General features: G+C 36.1%; 3 protein-coding genes and 1 pseudogene across 4 annotated transcripts; 1 reads left to right on the top strand and 3 right to left on the bottom strand.

Annotated features, from left to right (window-relative positions):
- Positions 1–8,532: 8,532 nt before the first annotated feature.
- LOC111497341 lies at positions 8,533–11,377 on the bottom strand (annotated as a pseudogene).
- On the top strand, positions 11,308–14,218 carry LOC111497775 (zinc finger protein VAR3, chloroplastic-like). Of its 2 annotated transcripts, none has more exons than XM_023148725.1 (7): positions 11,308–11,380; positions 11,481–11,868; positions 12,568–12,685; positions 12,766–13,112; positions 13,603–13,719; positions 13,785–13,883; positions 13,989–14,218. In XM_023148725.1, exons 2-7 carry the CDS (start codon positions 11,495–11,497, stop codon positions 14,086–14,088), a joined length of 1,155 nt encoding a protein of 384 aa, XP_023004493.1. In that variant the 5' UTR covers positions 11,308–11,380; positions 11,481–11,494; the 3' UTR covers positions 14,089–14,218. The 2 variants fall into 2 exon arrangements, with proteins under 2 accessions (XP_023004493.1, XP_023004484.1); XM_023148716.1 differs by having other exon boundaries at positions 13,968–14,218.
- A 795-nt stretch (positions 14,219–15,013) lies between these two features.
- On the bottom strand, positions 15,014–17,011 carry LOC111465354 (aldose 1-epimerase). The gene is made up of 5 exons (XM_023109687.1): positions 16,838–17,011; positions 16,705–16,754; positions 16,368–16,494; positions 15,852–15,956; positions 15,014–15,766 (listed from the first exon to the last, which is right to left on the bottom strand). The coding sequence occupies exons 1-5, from the start codon at positions 16,950–16,952 to the stop codon at positions 15,144–15,146; spliced, it is 1,020 nt and encodes a 339-aa protein (XP_022965455.1). The 5' UTR covers positions 16,953–17,011; the 3' UTR covers positions 15,014–15,143.
- A 613-nt stretch (positions 17,012–17,624) lies between these two features.
- On the bottom strand, positions 17,625–18,456 carry LOC111465363. Its single transcript, XM_023109698.1, has one exon. It carries the CDS (start codon positions 18,396–18,398, stop codon positions 17,886–17,888), a length of 513 nt encoding a protein of 170 aa, XP_022965466.1. The 5' UTR covers positions 18,399–18,456; the 3' UTR covers positions 17,625–17,885.
- Positions 18,457–20,477: the final 2,021 nt, after the last annotated feature.

The following is a 20,477-nucleotide window of genomic DNA, read 5'->3' as shown; positions in this document are numbered from 1 at the left end:
TATTGGTGACCAAGACATCCGGTTGTAGGTTGCGCAAATAATGGGACGGTCCGTAATATGAACTACGCCCGATTAACACCGGAAATTCAAACATTTAATGATTTTCAATTTAACTAAAAAAGAAAAATAACATCGTTTAATTATTTGTTTTTTGAGAATTAAATTCTTTTGCTTTAAGAATTGAATGTTTGTTTTAAATTTAGTATAATTATTATTTTTCAATATCAAATATTATATTATACATATTTTAATTTAACTAAAATAAAATGAATTTATAACATAAAGTAATATATTTATTATAGTTTTAATATTTCTTGTATTTTAAAATTTGAATACAATCAGATGAATCCAGATTACCTGCCAAATGTAGGCCTGACTTTAATTAAAGGGGCATTGTAGATCATGCAGGAAAGAATACCCAATTATTTGCTTATTTGAATACAGAGAGTAAGATAGCTGCTGATGTTCTCTGTGGCATTGTTACGCTGTCTTTTCTAGCCATCAAAAAACAGGTCGGGTGGACCTAAACTGGTGAACTGTCACAGGTCGATGAAATGAAGAAGACTAATAACTATATATAACCAGTCAAAGCGACTAATATTTGCTTGCGATGAACTTGGACGGTAGAACGAAGTCTCTGTATTCGGCCGGCCAAGTTCATGTAAAAGATAGATGCTCACTGAAAATCATAGAAATCATTGCCCTGTTCATCACGCCCCTTGGAGCTTTTCTTGGTAAATATCTTCAACCTGTTTATATGCATTATATTTTTGCAGCGACTTAAATGGATAACCTGAGAAGAATCAAATTCGACATGAGATATAAGAGTAAAATGATTATTTCATATGTTGAAGATGTCAAAACCCAATCTGTAATTGTATTACAATCATACAGATTCGGCCCTTGTTTGGAAGCCAACAAGGCCAGCCGATTTCAGCAATGCCAATTAATGCAACTTGAGCAAGAATAGACTTGACCAGAAGAGAGGCACATCTCCAAAAGCATTTAACTTGTACTCACCGATCACCATAATAGTATTCTATAACCATTTCTCATCTCAGCTACAACTACAATCCGCATTGAGAAATGTTGGTTGAGACAAAAATGGATTACATAGCCTTTTAACAAATAATAACCAATGTTTCTATGCTTCTAACCAAATCAGAATACAAAAATCAAGGGGATAACATTATTTGCTCCAAATGCACTCCCAAATATTCCCACAGCTTGGACGTCTGTGTGCAGTGAATGGGTCTTCATGGCAGAGAACAAAGGTCTTGCCAGATGAGCGATCGTTCCGTCCCAAGAAGATTGTTTATCACTTAATCAACTTGTGAATAGCTTTCTCAATCTCTCGGCAGATATCGACGCTCTTTTGTTTGTTGGTTCGAGTACAAGAGCATGACTAAAATCTGCAGTAAATAATACCAATTCACCATCAAAACAATGATCAGGGAAAACAACTTAAAATTGTTGAAGGCATAAGTGACACCGAAGTGGTGTGAATCCATCAACAAATGATAGGTTAATTTGCATCAGAATTGAAGTAGCCAATCAGAAAGAGAATTTGTGGTCAAGAACAGTGCGATGCAAATGACAATTGGATTAAATGGAACCATTAAGTTTTGACAAAACTCAGCATCATAGACAAAGTTTCAGGTAAGAACTCTGTTGGGACGTGTTTTGTAAACCAGTCCCAACAACTAATCATCTGTTCTGACATAAGATGTTATGATATTCTAATATTAACTTGATAAAAAGAAATATTCTAATAAGAACTCATCAATGCTTACACACGACCTAAAAGAAAGGCTATGAGAGATTTGGCAAAGTTCATCCAGGAAGCCATAAAATAATACAGGAAACAAGAAGAAACGGCTTACCTTCAATTGCTTCCTTGTAAAAACCAAGCATCTCTCTCGCTGTACCCCTCCGTAAATAGGATTTAACATTCTGGAAAATAGAAAAGATTGGGAAATGTTAAAGCAAATGAGCGTGATGAACAGACAAATGGAAGACCATTTCAAAAGTTTCTGACTAATCACAGGGAATAAACAGACAAATGGAAGACCATTTACAATCTAATTCACAGTATAAAGGTCTACTATACGGATCACCTTTTTATCCAGGTCAATAGCTTTACTGCAATCAGCCTCTGCTTGGTGAAACCTGAAACGACACAAAGCAAAGAAAAAAACGATCATAAGCCTCTGGAAATGGTATGGAGATTAGATGAAAGCATCAATTAAAAAACATAGACGAAATGAATATACCGTCCAAGTTCTAAATATGCTGCAGCCCTATTACTGTAATATGTAGCATTTCTACCGTTGAGCTTGATGGCTTCAGTGTAACAACCAATAGCCTTCTCCCATTGTTTTTCTTTATATGCTTGATTGCCCTGGTATTCCGGAGTACACACATACCAGTTAAAGATTGAGCTAAGATTTAACAAAGACTATCAGAATAAATAGGATGGTGTATAACAAACTCTAAGAAAAATCAAACGGACATTAAAAAAAAAAAACTGCAATTAAACGGCGAGCCTTCTGAACAATCTTTGGCAACATATTATGAAACTACTGTAATATGACAAGTAATAAAAAAATTCTCTGTTGTGGCATTTAGTTCACCAAGAAATATCGATAGGGTTGTGGGGAACAAGCAGCAAATGCAAAACATTCAATTCTTTTTACTATTTGATGAAAGAATTGAAAATATTGATGTAACCCTCACACAGCCAATTTAACATGACGGTAACGATGCCATCATATATGTTACAGTCAAGTCTGCAACCTGGCATCAAAAGGCTAGTTGAATATAAATTACTAGTCGAGAGGTTAGTTGAATATAACTTATTATACACTAATTTGAATATAAAATTAAATTGTTAATACTTTTTAAACCCCCAGAAACTAGTTCATTCTTAACCAGTAATCAAGAGAGACAGCAGTCTTTAAAATATTTGCAACATGAATGACATCCAGAAATCCTGGTAAAACTTAAAAGAGAAGAGAGAATGAATTATAGAAGGTCACACATGACCCAACTGCAGAAAAAATGTACATCAGCAAATGAACATGTAACATGAGGAAATGAGGCAGAAGAGCAGGAATATATGTTTGCATAAAAAAAAACAAGTCTAATGGGCGCCAGAAATTTCAGGACAAAAGAAAAAGGTGATTTACTAACAGATTAAGAATACCTTTTCTTTTGCAATCTCAGCCGACTGTTCTTGGCTTATAGCATTCTTTGAGAATTTGGCTTTGGAAGCAGCCTCAGCCTCCTCTTTTAGAGACTTGTACATGGTCTGTACAGTATCTAGTAAAAAGCGATCTGCCCCATGCCTGGCTAAGAAGGATACAGATACAGGACATTTATCATGAAATCCCAGTGGCAAGGTGACCTGAAATTAGATAAACTTAAATCATATTGGTGGCAAATTTATCATGAAAGAGAAAACCTAACCCCAAAACAAAATGCAACTAATTGCTTTTTTTTTTCTTTTTTAGAGAGAGGGAAGGGGAGAGAGAGAGAGATAGAAGAAGAAGAAGGAAGATCGTGGGAGGAAGCTTGCCTGACAGCAACCGGATATACTAGCAATGCTCAATGAACTAAATAAACGACCCTGGTACTCTTCTGAAAAAATCTCCTTTCCACCAAGTTTCGGAGGAGGATCGGCAGTGGTTGGGATGATCAGAACTCCATCATCCTAAGAAAAGTGAAAACATTTATGCAAAAACCAAGCTAAGCAACTTGAAATGTAGTCTCAAAGAATATTGGGGTGGGAATAATACCAACAAAAGAAGTGACTACGAAATGTATTTCAATATTTATTAAAACATCAAAGAAGAAATAAGATCATAGTACAAAGTTTAAAAATAAATAAATAAATACAATTTAAGCTAAATGCAATAATAGCCCTTTCATAAACGATACCTTCAAAAGAGAATTAATAGCCATACGGGTTTCATTTCTAACAGACTTGAGGTTTTCAATTACTGTATCTGATGTCTCCAACTTCTCATTTAATTGCTCCATTAAAGCAGGATCCAAATCTGGCTTCACCGAGTCAATCCATTCCCCATGATTGTTTTTGAACTCAATCCTGTAAAGATATGTTTGCAATAAGTTAGATAACAAGACTACCCACAAATGATATCAAATCAAGGGAAAAAAGAGGGAAAAAAAAAACATTCTTCTACTAGTACACAGGATTTAAAAAAAGACTACACTTGAGAAGGGCACGCAACAAAAGGCAAGCTTAGTATCTGTTTGCCCCGTGTATCTTAAAAGTAACATCAGGTAAGTTAACACAACATCAACAAAAGTTAAAGTCACACCTTTCAAGAGTCTGCATCACATTGGCCAGCACTCTAATTGAAGAAGAATTCAGATTGCCATTTGTCTTTATCCCAATTAACTCTTTCAATTTCGGAACTTTAGAACTCAAATAGCTTCCAAGATTTTCATGCTTCAATACTTGTTCTAATTGAGGTAATATTGACACGAAAATGAAAATTAGATTAATTGGAAACTAAAGAGAGTTTCACAAAATAACTAATTACGAAGGGCAAAAAGAAGAACATACTGCCAAAAATGTTCTCAGTTGATTTGGTCACCGCCTGGGTAACCCTGTCAACAGGTATCTTCAGTAGTTGAAAGCAATCATCAGCTAAAATAATTTGTCTTGGATTGCGTTGACCAACGTATGGAAGTTGCAAAAGCACATGGCCAACACGGCGCAGTACATTAGGATCCCTAGCAAACAATCCTGCCATAGGACAATAGAAGCTCAAACAAAATGACACCAAACAAGTTTTATAAGAGGGAAACAAGATGCCCAACCCGGAACCAATAGAAAAATTGGGGATAATGATAAAAGCTCCATATCATGAAATGAAAAATTAAGAAACTTTCTATTAATTAATGACGGTTGGGAGGTACATACAAACAACACGAGGCACTTTTCTACATAGAACTTCTCCATTTTTCTCAATGGTAGACAAAAGACTACAGTTTGGGCAGAGGTCATCAAAAATCTTTCTTAACCAAAAATTAAGTAGAATGGCTCATGAATCTCAGAAAGTTCACCAATAATAGCTAGAGAACAAGCATGTGACAAAGTTGATGTACTTACCAACGGTGTCAAGACTTGTTGATACAGGTATGATTCCAACTTGGGAAACAGATCCATGAGAAGGTCGAAACCCAAAAATGCCACAAAAGCTAGCAGGTATTCTCACGTCACCAACAGTATCAATGCCTGAAAGTTACAAGTCAAAAAACATGTCATATAACCAATAAAATTAGAAGAATGGCTAATGAAATTTGAAGATTTGAGGAAATAATAAACCATTTATTTGGTAATTGGTAGCAGACTTAGAATATCAGTTGCCTACATGCATTAAGCATATTAATGGACACAAAGAACCTTGATATGATCACACACATACCAGAAAGAACATAAATTAGTCAGCTTTTGTGTGTGTGTACGCGCAAGAGCCAAAAAGTTAAATTCTAATGAGTCACATATGTACCATCATCAGATTCATCTATAACATTTTTTACAAAAATTTATTATAAAAAATACATAGTAATCAAATAAATATGCAAAACTAACATATGGAACTTTGGAAAAATAGATAAAATGAATAATAATGGGTTAATGGAAAGGAAATATGTGACACTGAAGTTGACAAATAATCAACTTGGCAGCCTAGAACAATATTTAACGGTAAGAAAATTTCAATGATTTTCAGTTCAGCCATCGTCTATATTTCTTATAGGGGAAATTTTTGGGCAGTGTATGTGAAGGTGCCTATAAAGGTGATGCCCCTGCCTCCAAATGGGTGGAAAACCTGTTTGATAGAGATTGAAATATAATTGAATTGGCTGGAACACAGAATTTAAGCAACTCACCTAAAGAGAAGTCAACAAAATTAGCAGCTACTGCAACAGCAGCTCCACTGGACGACCCACCAGGAGCAGTATAATGTGATGCAGGATTAGTGGGAGTGCCATGATGCTTGTTTTCTCCACTGATGCTGAGATTAAGGAAGATTAAATATAACTAAATAAATATTTGTAGATTGAGAATCATGCAATGTTCCATCATCAAATGAAGGATTGAATGAGGAATGGAGTAGTATTTTTCTAAATTACTGTAAACTAGGAAAATATGGTTTTGACACTAAACTAAATGAACAGCTCATCTTGACTACATACCAAAGGACACCCAACCAAATAAAACAGTATGCTCACTCACTGCTTGAAATGAATTTGGAGAAACTGGAAAGTTTCTTGTTTATCGATCCATACATCTAATGAACTTTCATTCAACCGCTCTGTGATAAAATTGAAACACACAAACTTTAAGAAAAATATTTACCCCATTGACAGTTCACTGACAACAGTTTTTCCGATGCAAGTAGCTCCTCCTTCAACAAGAGCAGAAACTATTGGAGCTGTACGAGAAGCTGCATCATGTGTTCTTGCCCAGTCTGGATGACCAAACCCAGTCACATGTCCTTCAATTTCAAATCTGGTTATTACCATATATAAATGCTCCACTTTAGGAACTAACTAGAAAATGCTCAAATAGAGAGAACGAACGTGTCATCATGAATCGTCATCAAATGTTGTAGACAATTAGTTATGATAGATATCCTTTTTTTTAATGTGAAACTAAAATTTCATTGAAAATATAAAAAGAACAGCTGATCGTTGAACAGAAAACAAAGGCCTGAAACAAAAGTGAACCTATAATAACATACAAAATTACAATAATAAGCTCCAACCATTGAGAAAAAATATAATAATTATAATAATTGAAGGGGAAAAAAATGGATATAGAAACCCAAACAGAATAATTGAAGCGAGTCTCACACCTCCTCCCAAGGCCTCAAAAACCTTAAATATCCACCTAATTTTCTCTAGCCAAATACTCCATGATGATCAAAAAGTGGTTTGACAGTTATCTATGATATTCTCATATTCCAGAAACAAAAAACAGATTATTTCCAAACGTGAAACTTTAATTGGATTCTCACGGCAGTTATAGAACATTTAATATGATATACACCACTTATATTGGAATACCAATCCTCGGTGAAATAAAACGGATCATAATCTCGAGAAACATAAGCTTTTTTTTCATAGATTCCCCATCTTTCTTTTTCCTAAATCCAAAATGCAAATATATGGAAGGAACGGATGAAGCCCATCATTAAAATAAATGCAAAGCACTCAACTTGTCACAAGGTAATCAACAACGCTAAATTTACTCGGTGAAGAAATTCAAGATGCGTTTTATATCAACTCGTTTAGCGCCTCCACTCGCTCGCAATATGTATGTGAAAAGAAAAACCGACCAAAACAACAACGACGACAAAAAATACAATAACAACAATAACAAAACGAAAAATGAAATACTGTGAAGCCTACACGTCGGAAACGGCGAAGGTGAGACCGGTCAGGGGATGAGGGGCTTTAGGAGGAGCAGGCTGAGGAGGAGGAAGTAGCTGAAGCTTCTCTATAAACGCTCCAAAATCCTCTCTAATGGCTTTCTTAAGCTTTTTCGTGATCAACAGGATTCCAGCCAAACCCAATCCCAACAGGACCCAAAGGTTCGCAGAATTGGACGCCATGAATGCTCGGAAGAAGAGCGTTGGAAACCCTAGGAAGGTGTTTCCGATTGAGGAAGAGGGTTTTAGGCAGAGGCGGAGAGAAGATAACAATTAGAGTAGCCGGCTTGGAGGTATTGACAATAGAGGGGATATGATGAAGCCTTTTTTGTTCCTCTCTCTCTCTCTCCCCCTTCTCTATCAATTTTGGCTTTTGGGGCCGAAACCATGAATTTAGTTTTATATATTTTTCTACATAAATTATATAAATATAAAAAATTTAAGAAACTTTCAATTATGTTTAAAAATCGTATCTATCTTAACTAACACAACATTTATTGATCTATGTGACGATGAGCAAACTATTAGAATGGACAGAAAAATATACTACAACTACCGATAAAAGAGGCACAGCTGCCATACAATGATCATAACAGAGGATCGAGCACCAACGACGATGAATATAAGTTAATTATAAAGATATAAAGCTTAAGTTGCTAACTTAAGCATAAATCTAATGATTAAAACATTTTAGATCAACCTCTCCCAAGTACGTAGAGCTCGATCAATCTCGTGACTATAAAATGTAAGTTTAATGTTTCTTTCATTGGTGCTATAATGTAATATTACTAAAAAACCCTATTTCACAAAGCGCCGCATACTTCATAATTGATTACATTGGCTATAATTTAATTTCTAATTATGGGTTATCATTAAAATTATCATTTAATTCATTTTCTTCAAGTTGGAAGATTCAAAATTTCTAGTGAAGTTTAAAATTTCAGAGTACAACCAATAAAACGGGCTATTAACGTCCGAGTAGAAGAACGATCATTATGCTCGATATATTGATTCGCATCAACAGTACATTCACCTTAAAAAACAGAGGAACACTTAAAACAGTATAAAAGGGAAGACAGAGGGAGATTCTTTTTATTACCTTGATACTGATGACACCATTTCTCATGGTAACACAATGGCAGTTGATCAAAAAATCAATTAGGACATCAAAAATTTGCATATATAGACTTTGTGTACCCACAAAGAGAAGAACAAAGGGTAACCAAGGCCCAGAAAATGAGTTGATGAGAGGAGAGATTAGGATATGATCGTGGAGGAGTCTGCAACAGTGCTCTCCATTCTGGTGTACCACTCACCAATGCGTGTGTTCTCCACCATGTCTTTCCCAGACCTCAAGTAACGTATGGGTGCTTCTTAATACCCCGAACACCGCAAGATCAGCTAGATTAGGCTTTGAGCCTCCTAAAAACGCAAAACAACAACCATTAATGAACTTCACGTCATTCGAAGAAAAATACTCAAACAGAAGGTTGTGAATTTGACATATCTCTAAGCGTTTATGTGAAGGACAATTGATTCTAAAAGACCAACTACATGTTTAAGTCCTAAATTGATGTCTGAAACCTCCTTTTCTTCTTTTCTTCTCTTTAACAAGACATGAAACTTTTCATGAAAACAGACTAATGCTTAAAAAACAAACTCCAAGGGTGAAAAGAAGAGAGGAAAAAAAGATAAAAGAACAGTTAACACTACAGAGTACAGACCTAGAAAGTCCCGTCCATCCAAAGCATCTACCCACGTTTCTGCTGCTTCGTATGACGCTGCACGCTCATCGGTAATATTATATTTCTTTCATTTCTTTTATATGAAATACATAGCGGCGGCTCCAGCATACTCTACAGTAGTCTTCTCCACAAAGCCAAAATTACCTAAGAATAGAATTGACAAGACAAGCGGATGAATTAAATATAGCTTAACAAACTCAATACTCACGAAGTTTATTTTCAATCTCGATCCCAAACTCAATAAAATCAATAACCTAAGCTCATATTTTGTTAATCCTAAATCAAAATGAAGTAACCCTACCGCCCAAGTTGTGGAAACTTCTCCCTAGTAGACGTGTTTTAAAAAGTTTGAGAGGAAGCCGGGAAAGGAAAGCCCAAAGAGGACAATAACAAATGATATTAGAGCCGGACACTGGTCGATGTACCAGCGAAGAGGCTAAGCCCCGAAGGGGGGTAGATTGTGAGGGTCCCACATCAATTGGAGAAGGGAACGAGTGTCAGCGAGGGCGCTGGGCCCCGAAGGGAGTAGATTGTGAGATCCCATCTTGGTTGGGGAGGAGAACGAATCATTCTTTATAAGGGTATAGAAAACCTCTCCATAGTAGAAGCATCTTAAAAATTTTGAAGGGGAGCCCGGAAGAGAAACCCCCATGAAGACAATATATGCTAGGGTTTGGCTGTTATAGAGAATCAAATCTTGATCCAACGCTCAAAATCAAGAGTTTAATCTCCCAACATAATCATCAAGAGTTTAATCTCCCAACATAATCATAAACTACCTACAGTATAAATTGTTATCCAAATAAAGGAGAATTTCGAAATTTCCCTAGCATCACATGGAAATCTTTGAGGTGTAGAGTAAAGACTGACTGAAGCGGACTACCAAAAAATGCCAATGAAAATCCTCGATCAACGTGGAGATTTGTTTGTTAAGAAGAACATTTCAGTAAAAAATTCATGCTTTGGTCATACCATTACTAGCAAGTGATTTCATACTAATAATGAATAAGACATGTACCAAGTGATTGTCTACCCATCTGCATCAATTTAAATTTAAACAAATGAAAGAAATCAAAAACCAAAAGGTTTCATACTAATAATGAATAAGAATTCAATTATCATCCCCCCACCACCACCACACACACCCAAAAATGGACTTGCAAGTCACTAAACCACCATGCATCTGGTTTTAGCTCAAGTTTAAACCAGATGGAACTGTCCAATAGCCCAACAAGACGCAGAACATACGTAGCCTTTTCTTTTCTATCACAAATTTTCAGAATCTCAACACTAAACAATTTCACATATGTTGTATCTATAATCAAGCATATGAACATACAGATATAAGTGGCCGAACCTAATAACCAATCGTCAATCCCTCTTCCCTCCCCCTTGGATACAAAATTCACATGTGAAATTCAATTGCATGGAAAAGAGATTTAGATACAGAAGAAAAAACCTCCTACGCCACTTAGTTTCTTCATCATCTTCAGAGACAGAAGAAGCATTCTTATCCAACAAAGCCTTGTGGCTCAACTGGTCGATTATGGCTGCAGCAATGCCATTGCCAGGAGTTAGTAATACAGATAGAGATTTACTATTTCGAATATAAAGTAGAACATTCAGAACAATGAAACAATACCTGAGGAGTCAACCAGCTGTTCGCCATCAACCACCAATATTGGCACCTTCTTATACTCCGACCACTTAATTTCTTTCTTACTGAATGGATTGACCTCGACAACTTTGTATGGTACATCGTAGTAGTCAAGAAAAACTGAGATTAAAAGTGAAACATCGTCATTAAGTGCACACGGGCATGCAACCGCAAAGGAGGGATTTGAAAAGTACAATCAGAAGATTACTAATCCAAAATGTAAATTTCCCAGCAATTACTAATCCAAAATTCCTTCCAAAAATCCCTCGAAACTAACACAGATTCATCGCCAATAAAACTAATCAGAAGATTGAGATCAACGAGAACAAGAAATTTAAAAGTTCACCTTTAACTTTATTACAAAACGGACACGCTTCGTACCTGGGACATGGAAACAGCAGCGGCTGGAGAAGTAACAGCCTCAACCACGCCCAACGACGCAGCTCGGGCAGAGCCACCGGCGATGGAATCGAGGAGATAGGAGGACCGCCGCCAGTGGCGGAACTAAATAGGTTTTACAAGTTTACCGCCGTTTTTTCTTCTTTTTTTGCAAGCGGAATATTTAGGTAAAAAAAGATATATATATATATATATACATTTTTTGAAATCCAGCATAAACAGTCGTCATGTCCCCTACAAAATTCCTACACTTCGGCACTGCAATCTCCCGAGCAACATCCAGATCTCTATCGCCACTCCTCTTCCCCAGAAGATTCTTCATCAACTGCAGCTCTTCTACTACGCTAGATTCCGCCGGCGACGGCGGCGTTGATGCGCCTCAACCACACTCCAGCCTCATTCACCACCCCTGGCCTGAATGGATTTCCTTTGTCGACGGCCTGAAGGCCAAAGGTTACTTGATCGAACCTCCTTCGGAGGATGCAAACGGAGATGGGAGCGGTGGTGATGCAGTGACGCCATCCGAGACTGATTACAATGACATGAACGTGCTGAAGGATGCTTGCCTTAGCTTTGCGCGCGACCGCCACGATATTTTAGAGTGAGTTTTTCTTTTAGAATTGTTGAATTGAAATTGGATTTGATACTGACTTGGTGATGGTTGCATTATTTGGGAATGTATGATTCATACCCATGAAAATGTTGGATGATGAAACTCACTCGCTAATTTAGAGAATGATTATGAGTTTATAATTAACAAATACTCTCTCTATTGGTAGCTTGAGGCCTCTTGAAACCCAAAGCAAAACAATGAGAGCTTATGCTCAAAGTGGACAATATCATACCATTGTAGAGAGTCGTGTTCGTCTAACATAAAGTACACTTGTAGTGAACTTTGGTAGTGAGCTTTGGGATTTTAGGTTGTAACGGTCAAAACCCACCACTACCAAATATTTTTAGCCATTACGTATAGCCTTCAGCTTCATAATTTTAAAGCGTATCTATTAGGGAGAGTTTTTCCCATGCTTATAAGGAATGCAACACCCCAACCGATGTGTGATCTCACAATTCACTCTAGTTGGGAGCCTAGCGTCCTTGCTAGCACACCATCCAATCTTACGGCCGATACCATTTGTAACAATCGAAGTCTACTGTTAGCAATCCACTTTTGCCCATTACACATCGTCGTTAGCGTTAAAACCCGTATGTTAGGAAGAGTTTTCTACCCCAACCGATGTGGAATCTCACACGGGTACATTTCTCATGGCTCGACTAGAATCCTTGGCTATTCTTGGTGCAGGTCATTGTCCAGAGATGATATCCAAACGGTTATGAAGGATGGATGTCCCAATCTCTTCCGGAAAGTTGTCAATTCAGCTAAAAGGTTAAGGGCTTATGTGCATCTAGATGAAGGGGAGGTATGTATTCTCACTTAAACATCATAATTATTTTGCCATATAAGGCCTGTGTTTCATTTCAGTGTATCTACTCTGTACAGGTTTGTGGTACTTGCAACCTTCGAGGCTCCTGTGATAGAGCTTATGTTATTATGAAGGAAACAGAAGCTGCAAGAACTGTGGATGTAGCTAGAATATTGTTGGCCTATGCATTGGATCCACTTGTTTTGTCTGGAGGGGACAAAGCTTTGGGTAGAGAGCATGTCGAAGTCTCTATCAGGAAATTGCTTTCTGAGATATCTGAACTGAGTGAAGAACCCATTGAGGCAGCTGCAGCAGTGAAGGCTGATACAAAAACTCCATCTAGAAAAGAAAAGCCATCAAAACTTACAAATGATGCATTGTCTAAAGATGTTGAGATGAAAAGAGGAGATTGGATGTGCTCAAAGTAAGTTATATCTAAACTTCTTTTTCTATTAGCTTGGATTTCTATGTTTCGTTTGATGTGAAAAACAATGGCATACTGGATAGTATTTGTTAGTGTCTGTGCTTTGAATTGGAGCTAGAAAGCAGGTAGAAAACTAATTTAGCTCGACCAATTTTGTGTGAGATTCCACGTCGGTTGGGGAGGAGAACGAAGCATTCTTTATAAGAGTGTGGAAACCCCCTCCTAGCGCGTTTTAAAAACCTTGAGGGAAAGTTTGAAAGGGAAAGCCCAAAAAGGATAATATCTACTACTAGCGGTGAGTTTGGGCTCGGCTGTGGATCTGCCCAGAGTAAGAACTTGCTCACAGATAGTTCAGTTTTTAAATATTGGTAGTTTCTCTACTGAGACCTTATAGATAAATTAGGCGATATTCTAATGAGTTGAAGGCAATAAATATAAAGTATCATCATCCATGATTGAATTGTTACATGTTCTGGTGATTCTGGAATAGGTGTAAATTCATGAACTTCTCAAGAAACATTCACTGCTTAAAGTGCAAAAGCAAGAGGCCGAAGAAGATGAATGTTGAAGAAATTGGAATGAAGAAGGGAGATTGGATCTGCCCGCAGTAAGTACATAACACTTATTTGACAAAATGACATGGAGAGCTTATCTAAGTGAAACTTGTTTCAGATGTGAATTCATGAACTTTGCGAGCAAGAAGGAATGTTTGCGATGCCGAGAACATCGTCCAAAGAGGGAGCTGAGTCCAGGAGAATGGGAATGCCCCTCGTGAGTTTGCTTACCATCTCTGGCACCCATACGTTTTGATTCAAGTTACAAAAGTATTAATGCCAAAGCATTTGCCTTCTGTAGATGTGACTTTTTAAATTACAGACGGAACATGATGTGCCGCAACTGCAATTGTGAGCGACCTAAACAAGAAATAAGTGCCGAGAACCAGGAACGTCTATGGGAGTCACCCACGGAAAGATGAAACAACTATTTTATGCCATTATTTTGGCTCCAAGTATATAAATTTTCTCTCTTTCCAATTCCATGGGATGTTTATTCACTTAATGAGTATTGTCGCACCAATAGTCTAGAAATGAGGGTTTTATCCATTCCTTATTATTATTATTATTATTTTGGTGTGATCTTCCTTTTCCTTTTCCTTTTCCTTCTCCTTCTCCTCTTCAAAGGTATCTACTAGAGAGAGGTTTTAGGGAATGCTTCATTCTCTTATCCAATCGACGGGGGATTTCACAATCTAGCTTGTTACGTCTTGCCGTTAGAGAATGCTTCATTTCATTCTCTTCTCCAGTCGATGTACGATCTCACAATCCAGCCCGTTACGTCTTGCCGTCAGCTTCACGATGGATCTCACAGTGCTTGGCTCTATAGTCCAGCCACCGCTAATATTGTCCACTTATGTTACATAGAGTCATTATGGCTCTGATACCCCAGTGTCTAGCCCTGTTACATATAGTCATTCTGATACCCCAATATTATAGTATTACATATAATATTGTCCACTTATGTTACATATAGTCGTTTTGGCTATGATACTCCAATGTTAAGCTCAGTTACCTATAGTCATCCATTTGATTTACCAAGTCTTGAAAGGACAGATTTATTGGACTTCCATGTTCAAAATTTACTAATCATCCAAACATGTCTTGGAATAGCATCAAGAATCCCATAAACCAAAAACTACCATTGAATGCCAAGTATTTTCGATAGGGTCAAGAGATTCGTAAGGTAAAGGATGTTGTGGACAACGGTGGCCTTAAAAGGCGATATCTTTCATCAGTCCGAACGCTCACTGATAATATAAGAAGGAAAAAAAAAATGGTGACATCTCCAACTAAAAGAATATGATGCTTGGGATTCTATACCTTTAAAAGAATATGATGCTTCAAAATCACACAAGCAATTGAAACAACTGTAGGATTCCTATTGTCTCAAAACAACTCATCCACTTGTTTGATAAAACAAGAACCAAATAGCATGGAAATGAACCTTATTATTGTCACAATAAAACTCAGCAACCTATTCAACTGAAAACTCAAATAGCATGGTGTGCTGGTACTTCCCGCCCGGTTGAACCACAACAGATGGGAAGTTGGGTTGATTCACCGCGTTGGGGAATCCTTGTGTCTCCAAACACAGACCTGCATGCTTACCATAAACAGCACGTTCTTTGCCCACAACATCCTTGACATAGTTGCCAGTGTAAAACTGCACTCCAGGGGCATTGCTCCACAAGTCCAGGACCCTTCCACTTGATGGTTCCTTCACTTTTGCAACATGCTTCAAACCTGATTTTTCGTCTCCACAGTCGAGCACGTAATTGTGATCATATCCCATGCCAACCTCATTAATAGAGCTACCGATCGTCTTCTCAGCAGTGAAATCAAAGGGGGTGTCTTTGACAGGCACGATTTCACCGGTTGGGACCGTGTTCTCATCAACTGGAGTAAAATGGTTTGCCCAAAGTTGAATTGAATGGTTGAGAATATTCCCAGAACTATGCCCACCTAAGTTCCAGTAGGTGTGTTGAGCCAAGTTGATTATGGTGGCCTTGTTTTCAGGGATTGCCTCCATGTCAAGCCTCATTGTTGTGCTTGAAGTGAGTGTGTAAGTTGCAGTAACGGAGACAGCTCCTGGGTAACCTATTACCAGGGGAAAAAATTGCTAATGTTCGTAAGTATTATCAGTTGGATGAACGGAAAAGAGTGAATACCAACATTATCATACCTTCCTCTCCATCAGCACTTCGATACTTAAAGGTGATCGATGCATTCTCGCCCCTTATGTAATTGCTCGCCTCCCATAATTTCTTGTCAAATCCTTGGTGCCCACCTGAAGGAAGAAGAGACAATGCTTTAGACTACTCCTAAAGATGGTATCACACAGACAAAAGTTTCCTCCGTGTTCTCATATCACTCTGAAATGTAACATATCTGAAGAGGGTACTTCAATTAGCAGAAAATTAAACAAAAAAAAAAAAAAACAGAAACATTTTAAGCCCATATATAGACTGATATGAACGCGATCAACATCCAAGATTCCCGTCAAGGTAGATAATGGGGAAAAAACTTAACGCTCGAATATAAAGTTGAAATAACAAATGGGGAACTAAAAGTCGACGATCAAAGAATTAATTCACAGCAGCTCAGGACATTATTTGAATAAAATATAAGGTTTCGTTTAGAATTCTCTGCAATTCAAGATCCAAGAGATAACAGATATTTGAATTTTCCAATTCCTTACCATGGAGACTGTTTGGAGGTCTGTTAATAGACAAAGAGTATTCTTGCCCATCGAGTGTAAACTTCCCGTCTTTGATTCTGTTTGCGACTCGACCAACAATGCAGCCAAAATAAGGTGAAAGACCCTCCTGTTCACAATGAAATCCAACCAACATAAGAAACTCGTATCCACAAACACAACGAAATTCAGCTCAATTCCTGCAATCGCAATCCTCACAATCATGCAGGCCATATATAAACCCTAAAATTCCGTCAATCTCGACATATCCACAATCATTTGATTTGAATCGCGGAACATCGAACTCAAATGGATCGCCAGAAAAAGCGAAAAATCTTACCTGATACAAGTCTAGAGAGTCGAGTCCAAGGACGACATCAGCCAATTTCCCTTCAAAATTCAATATAGTACGATCTCAGAAAGAAAACCACGAAAAACTGAACGGAAAAAGTCAAATACAAATTGCTAGTTACCATCTTTGTCCGGAACAACGAGGGAAATGATGGTGCAACCAAGGTTGGAAAGGAGAACCTGAATGGTTCCATTGTTGAGTTCAAAAAGCTCTGGCTTCTGGGTCTGATCCGCCATTGGAATACCTTTCAGAGATGAGAGAGCAAGGTCAATATATATGTTGATAACATCGAAACGTATTAATACTAATAAATGAGAAGAAAACACTGAACGCGTTCCATGTCCAACTAAGATTATGACGTCATAATCCCCTAGAATCGTTCCAAACTCGGTTAACTTTTCACTATTAAATAGGTATGGTCTACTTTAAGGAACTCAAAAAAGAAAAAAAAGACAAACCAAACGACATTGAAAATATTTCCTTATTTCCATCTTTTCCAGATTGAGGGAAAAAGAAAACGCACAGTAATGTAATTGGTGTGATATCTAGACATTGAGGGAGGGCTCATCTTGTAGTAGACGTTAATGGAGTTGGAAGTGAGATCTGGAACTAGGGTTACTGAAATTGATCGATGGAGGTGAGGCTTTAATGGCGGAGAATTCAGTGCTGAAATTTGCAGATTTCTATAACCAATTTTACCAAAATGTTGATTAACTTTTTTGTGGGGTTAGGTCGTTATTTGTTACAAGTTTGAACACAAGAAACTAAAAAAGTGAAAGTTCCGTATTTATGTAGAAGTTTATATTTCTTCTTTCAAAGTTAATAGCCTATCATAAACATTTCAAAATCATCTATGGAATAAAACTTGATTTGGATTTCTGAAGTAGAAGTGATGGCCACTATGTTTGCTTAGACTTTTCCATTTCCATTGAAAGTCAATTCTACACAATATCCGAAAGGAAAAGGAAAAGGAAAAGGAAAATGTTCAGAAAAAGACTTGCATCCCCTCATCACTTCACAATATATACAATGATATATATCTATGAAGAATGGATAAAATTTCCGATGTTTATTGTATCTACGATTGTCGAAGCAAAAATGCTATGCATTATTTGTAATGTAATTAATCTCACACGTATTTGCGATTTCGATTGCGATCCTCTTTCTTTCTATGTGCACGAAGTTTCAGCAATGGTTTCGAGCGCCGGCTTCCACGATCTCTGTTTCGACATCAATCTCTGCACCGGCTTTGAACTTTGATTATTCTCTCCATCGCCGTCCGCCGATTTCAATCCATTGACATCCGACGGAAAAATACAGAGTTCACTGATCAAAACAGGGAAGATCCTTCCAAATCCACTCGAATTTCCACGTTTCAGAGCCTTCGTAGCGATGTAGGTGAGAGAACTCATTTCCTCGATCGTCAACACAGAGTAAAGAAGATCCATCGGAAGTAGAAAGTACAATCGACGGCACTCAAGATATTCCTCCGTCAAAAGGCCTGGAATCCGGTGGCCGACCTTGAGATCGCCGGAATCGCAGAGGAATTTTCCGGAATGCTCGATCATTAATTCAGCGGCCTTCACTGGCTTCGTGAAGCTCTGCAAGTTTCCGTCTAAGGTTAAGACCTTCGCGGCGCCATTGAATGCCATCGAAGGCGCACAGAACGCTGAGTTCCCCATAGAGAGTGCTTGTTTGGCAAAAGTGGGGAAAGTGGTAGTTGCGCCGATAATGGAATCTCTCTCGCCAATGCTTGAATTTATGCATGAATACGACAGAGAGAGAAAAAAAATTGGCCGGTTTCTTTTTGGGGTTAAATTATTAAAAATCTCTAATTTTGAGCTGTTTATTTATTAAATTATAAAATTACTTTATTAACCTTTGTATTCTTTTTTGGACTTTCCAAAAAATTAGTCCACCAATTATTTAAAATAAAATAAAATTAAAATTGATTTTTTAAAATATTTAACTATTTATTTAAATAAACACAATTTAAATAGAAGCTTGAAAAAATAAAAATAGAATTATAAACATAAAATAACTAATTAAAATTTTATAATAAATATTTAAAGCTTGTGAAAATAAAATTGCCCAAGATTCGGATGCACCTAATGTGGCAGAAGAAAGCTAGAAATTAATTAAATTGCGTTGATTTAGTTAAAATAAAAATAAAAATATTGAGACCTTTGCCAAAAAAATATATATAAAAATATATTTTGGTAATAAATAATAAAGACAGAGCACCCAACAAATGATTGGGAATGGCAAAATTTGATTCGATTTACTTGCCCCTCGCAACCACCAAACTCTCCATGCCCTAAATTTATATATTCATTATTATTATTATTATTTAAATCATAGTTTATAATAATTTATTATTATTGGCCTACAGAAAAAGAGCTTTGGTCCACTCTGGCATTGAAGAAGTGCTTTGGCCCTATCTACTATCCATATCACACCGAACTTGCTTTTGTTGCTTTGTTGTTGCTTTGTATTATCAATTAAGGTTTGAAAAATTCATTCATTAGGTTGAATTGAAACTAGAGATGTTTATGGGACGAGAATAGAATGATTAGGCTCGATTGAAATTAAAGATATTCAAGGTGGAGACCAAACGTTCTTATTTCATTTTTCATCTTGCAAATTTTCTATTTATTTTTGTGACTTTTTCTATTTACTATTTATTGTTTTTTTGAATTTATAATAAATCAATGTATTTTATAAGCAAATAAATATATATTTACCTAATTTTTAAAAATTCAAATTTGAATATGACTATTTCAAAATTAGTTAATTTACTTTTTTTAATATAGATGAAAATGTGTATATATTTATATGAAGTTGGCATCCACAAAATAATATATTTTAAATTTTAAATTTTAAATTTTAAAATAGACGAAAAATGTATATTAATTATTAAAATTGGTTAGAATCTAGTTATATTGTATATATATATATAAAGTATTCATACCTGGATTTTATAACTTCCACCAAATGGCTCATAATGTAAACACAAAATAAATAATTTTAGAGTAAACATAATTAATTTGAATTTAAGTGGTTGAATTTTAATAAATGTATTTTTGACATAGATTTTATTATTTACAAAATTGATGGGAACCACCGAATAATCAAAACTAAAATGGTTGCTGATTTCGCAAGATACGGGAGAAGGGTCAACCAGGTTTATCATAATTAATTATTAATTACACAAACAATGCACGGAAGAATATGAACAAAACGGCGTTTTTCCTTTTTTGTAGCAGGTGGGTGTAACAGATTTCAGTTTTTAATAGAAATGGTTAATATTTTATTTTTAAAATACTTTTAAATCTTTCGTTAAATATATATATATATATATATTTCAAAATTTCATTACTCTTATAAAAAAATTAAAAATTATGTCTCAACTTTCTAAGCTAACATTAAAACATTTATAAATAATCTATGAAGTTAATAAACCATCGAAATAAAATTTTTAACTTTTTACTATTTAAACATAAAATTAACTTAAAAATATTTTTAAAAATAAATTACAAATAATTTTCATCTAAAACTATGAATAAAAATATATTTTTTAGACTTTTTAAAATTTTGAGCACATAAAAATATCTTTTTATCTTTTTTAAATATAATGTAAAGTATTTTTATTAATTTAACCTATTTAAGTTAGTTATTTTGCTCATTAAATTAAATTGTCTATTGATATTTTTATTTATAAATATTGGTACACAATAACTATCAATCTAAAAATAACTCAA

This window comes from Cucurbita maxima, unplaced genomic scaffold (genome assembly GCF_002738345.1).
Source record: "Cucurbita maxima cultivar Rimu unplaced genomic scaffold, Cmax_1.0 Cma_Scf00002, whole genome shotgun sequence".
In the NCBI taxonomy this organism is placed as follows: Eukaryota; Viridiplantae; Streptophyta; class Magnoliopsida; order Cucurbitales; family Cucurbitaceae; genus Cucurbita; species Cucurbita maxima.
Note: the sequence above shows the minus strand (reverse complement) of the source record. Positions and strands in the feature narration are given on the sequence as shown.

Excerpts from the sequence above, each read along its gene's own strand:
- LOC111497775 (XM_023148716.1), top strand. The coding sequence starts at position 11,495 with ATGTCCCCTACAAAATTCCTACACTTCGGCACTGCAATCTCCCGAGCA. Across the intron at positions 13,113-13,602 it reads GGAGATTGGATGTGCTCAAA|GTGTAAATTCATGAACTTCT; the intron begins GTAAGTTATATC and ends ATTCTGGAATAG. Across the intron at positions 13,884-13,967 it reads GGAGAATGGGAATGCCCCTC|ATGTGACTTTTTAAATTACA; the intron begins GTGAGTTTGCTT and ends TGCCTTCTGTAG.
- LOC111465354 (XM_023109687.1), bottom strand. The coding sequence starts at position 16,952 with ATGGCGGATCAGACCCAGAAGCCAGAGCTTTTTGAACTCAACAATGGA. Across the intron at positions 15,957-16,367 it reads ACCTCCAAACAGTCTCCATG|GTGGGCACCAAGGATTTGAC; the intron begins GTAAGGAATTGG and ends TTCTTCCTTCAG. Across the intron at positions 15,767-15,851 it reads AAGTGCTGATGGAGAGGAAG|GTTACCCAGGAGCTGTCTCC; the intron begins GTATGATAATGT and ends CCCTGGTAATAG.
- LOC111465363 (XM_023109698.1), bottom strand. The coding sequence starts at position 18,398 with ATGGGGAACTCAGCGTTCTGTGCGCCTTCGATGGCATTCAATGGCGCC.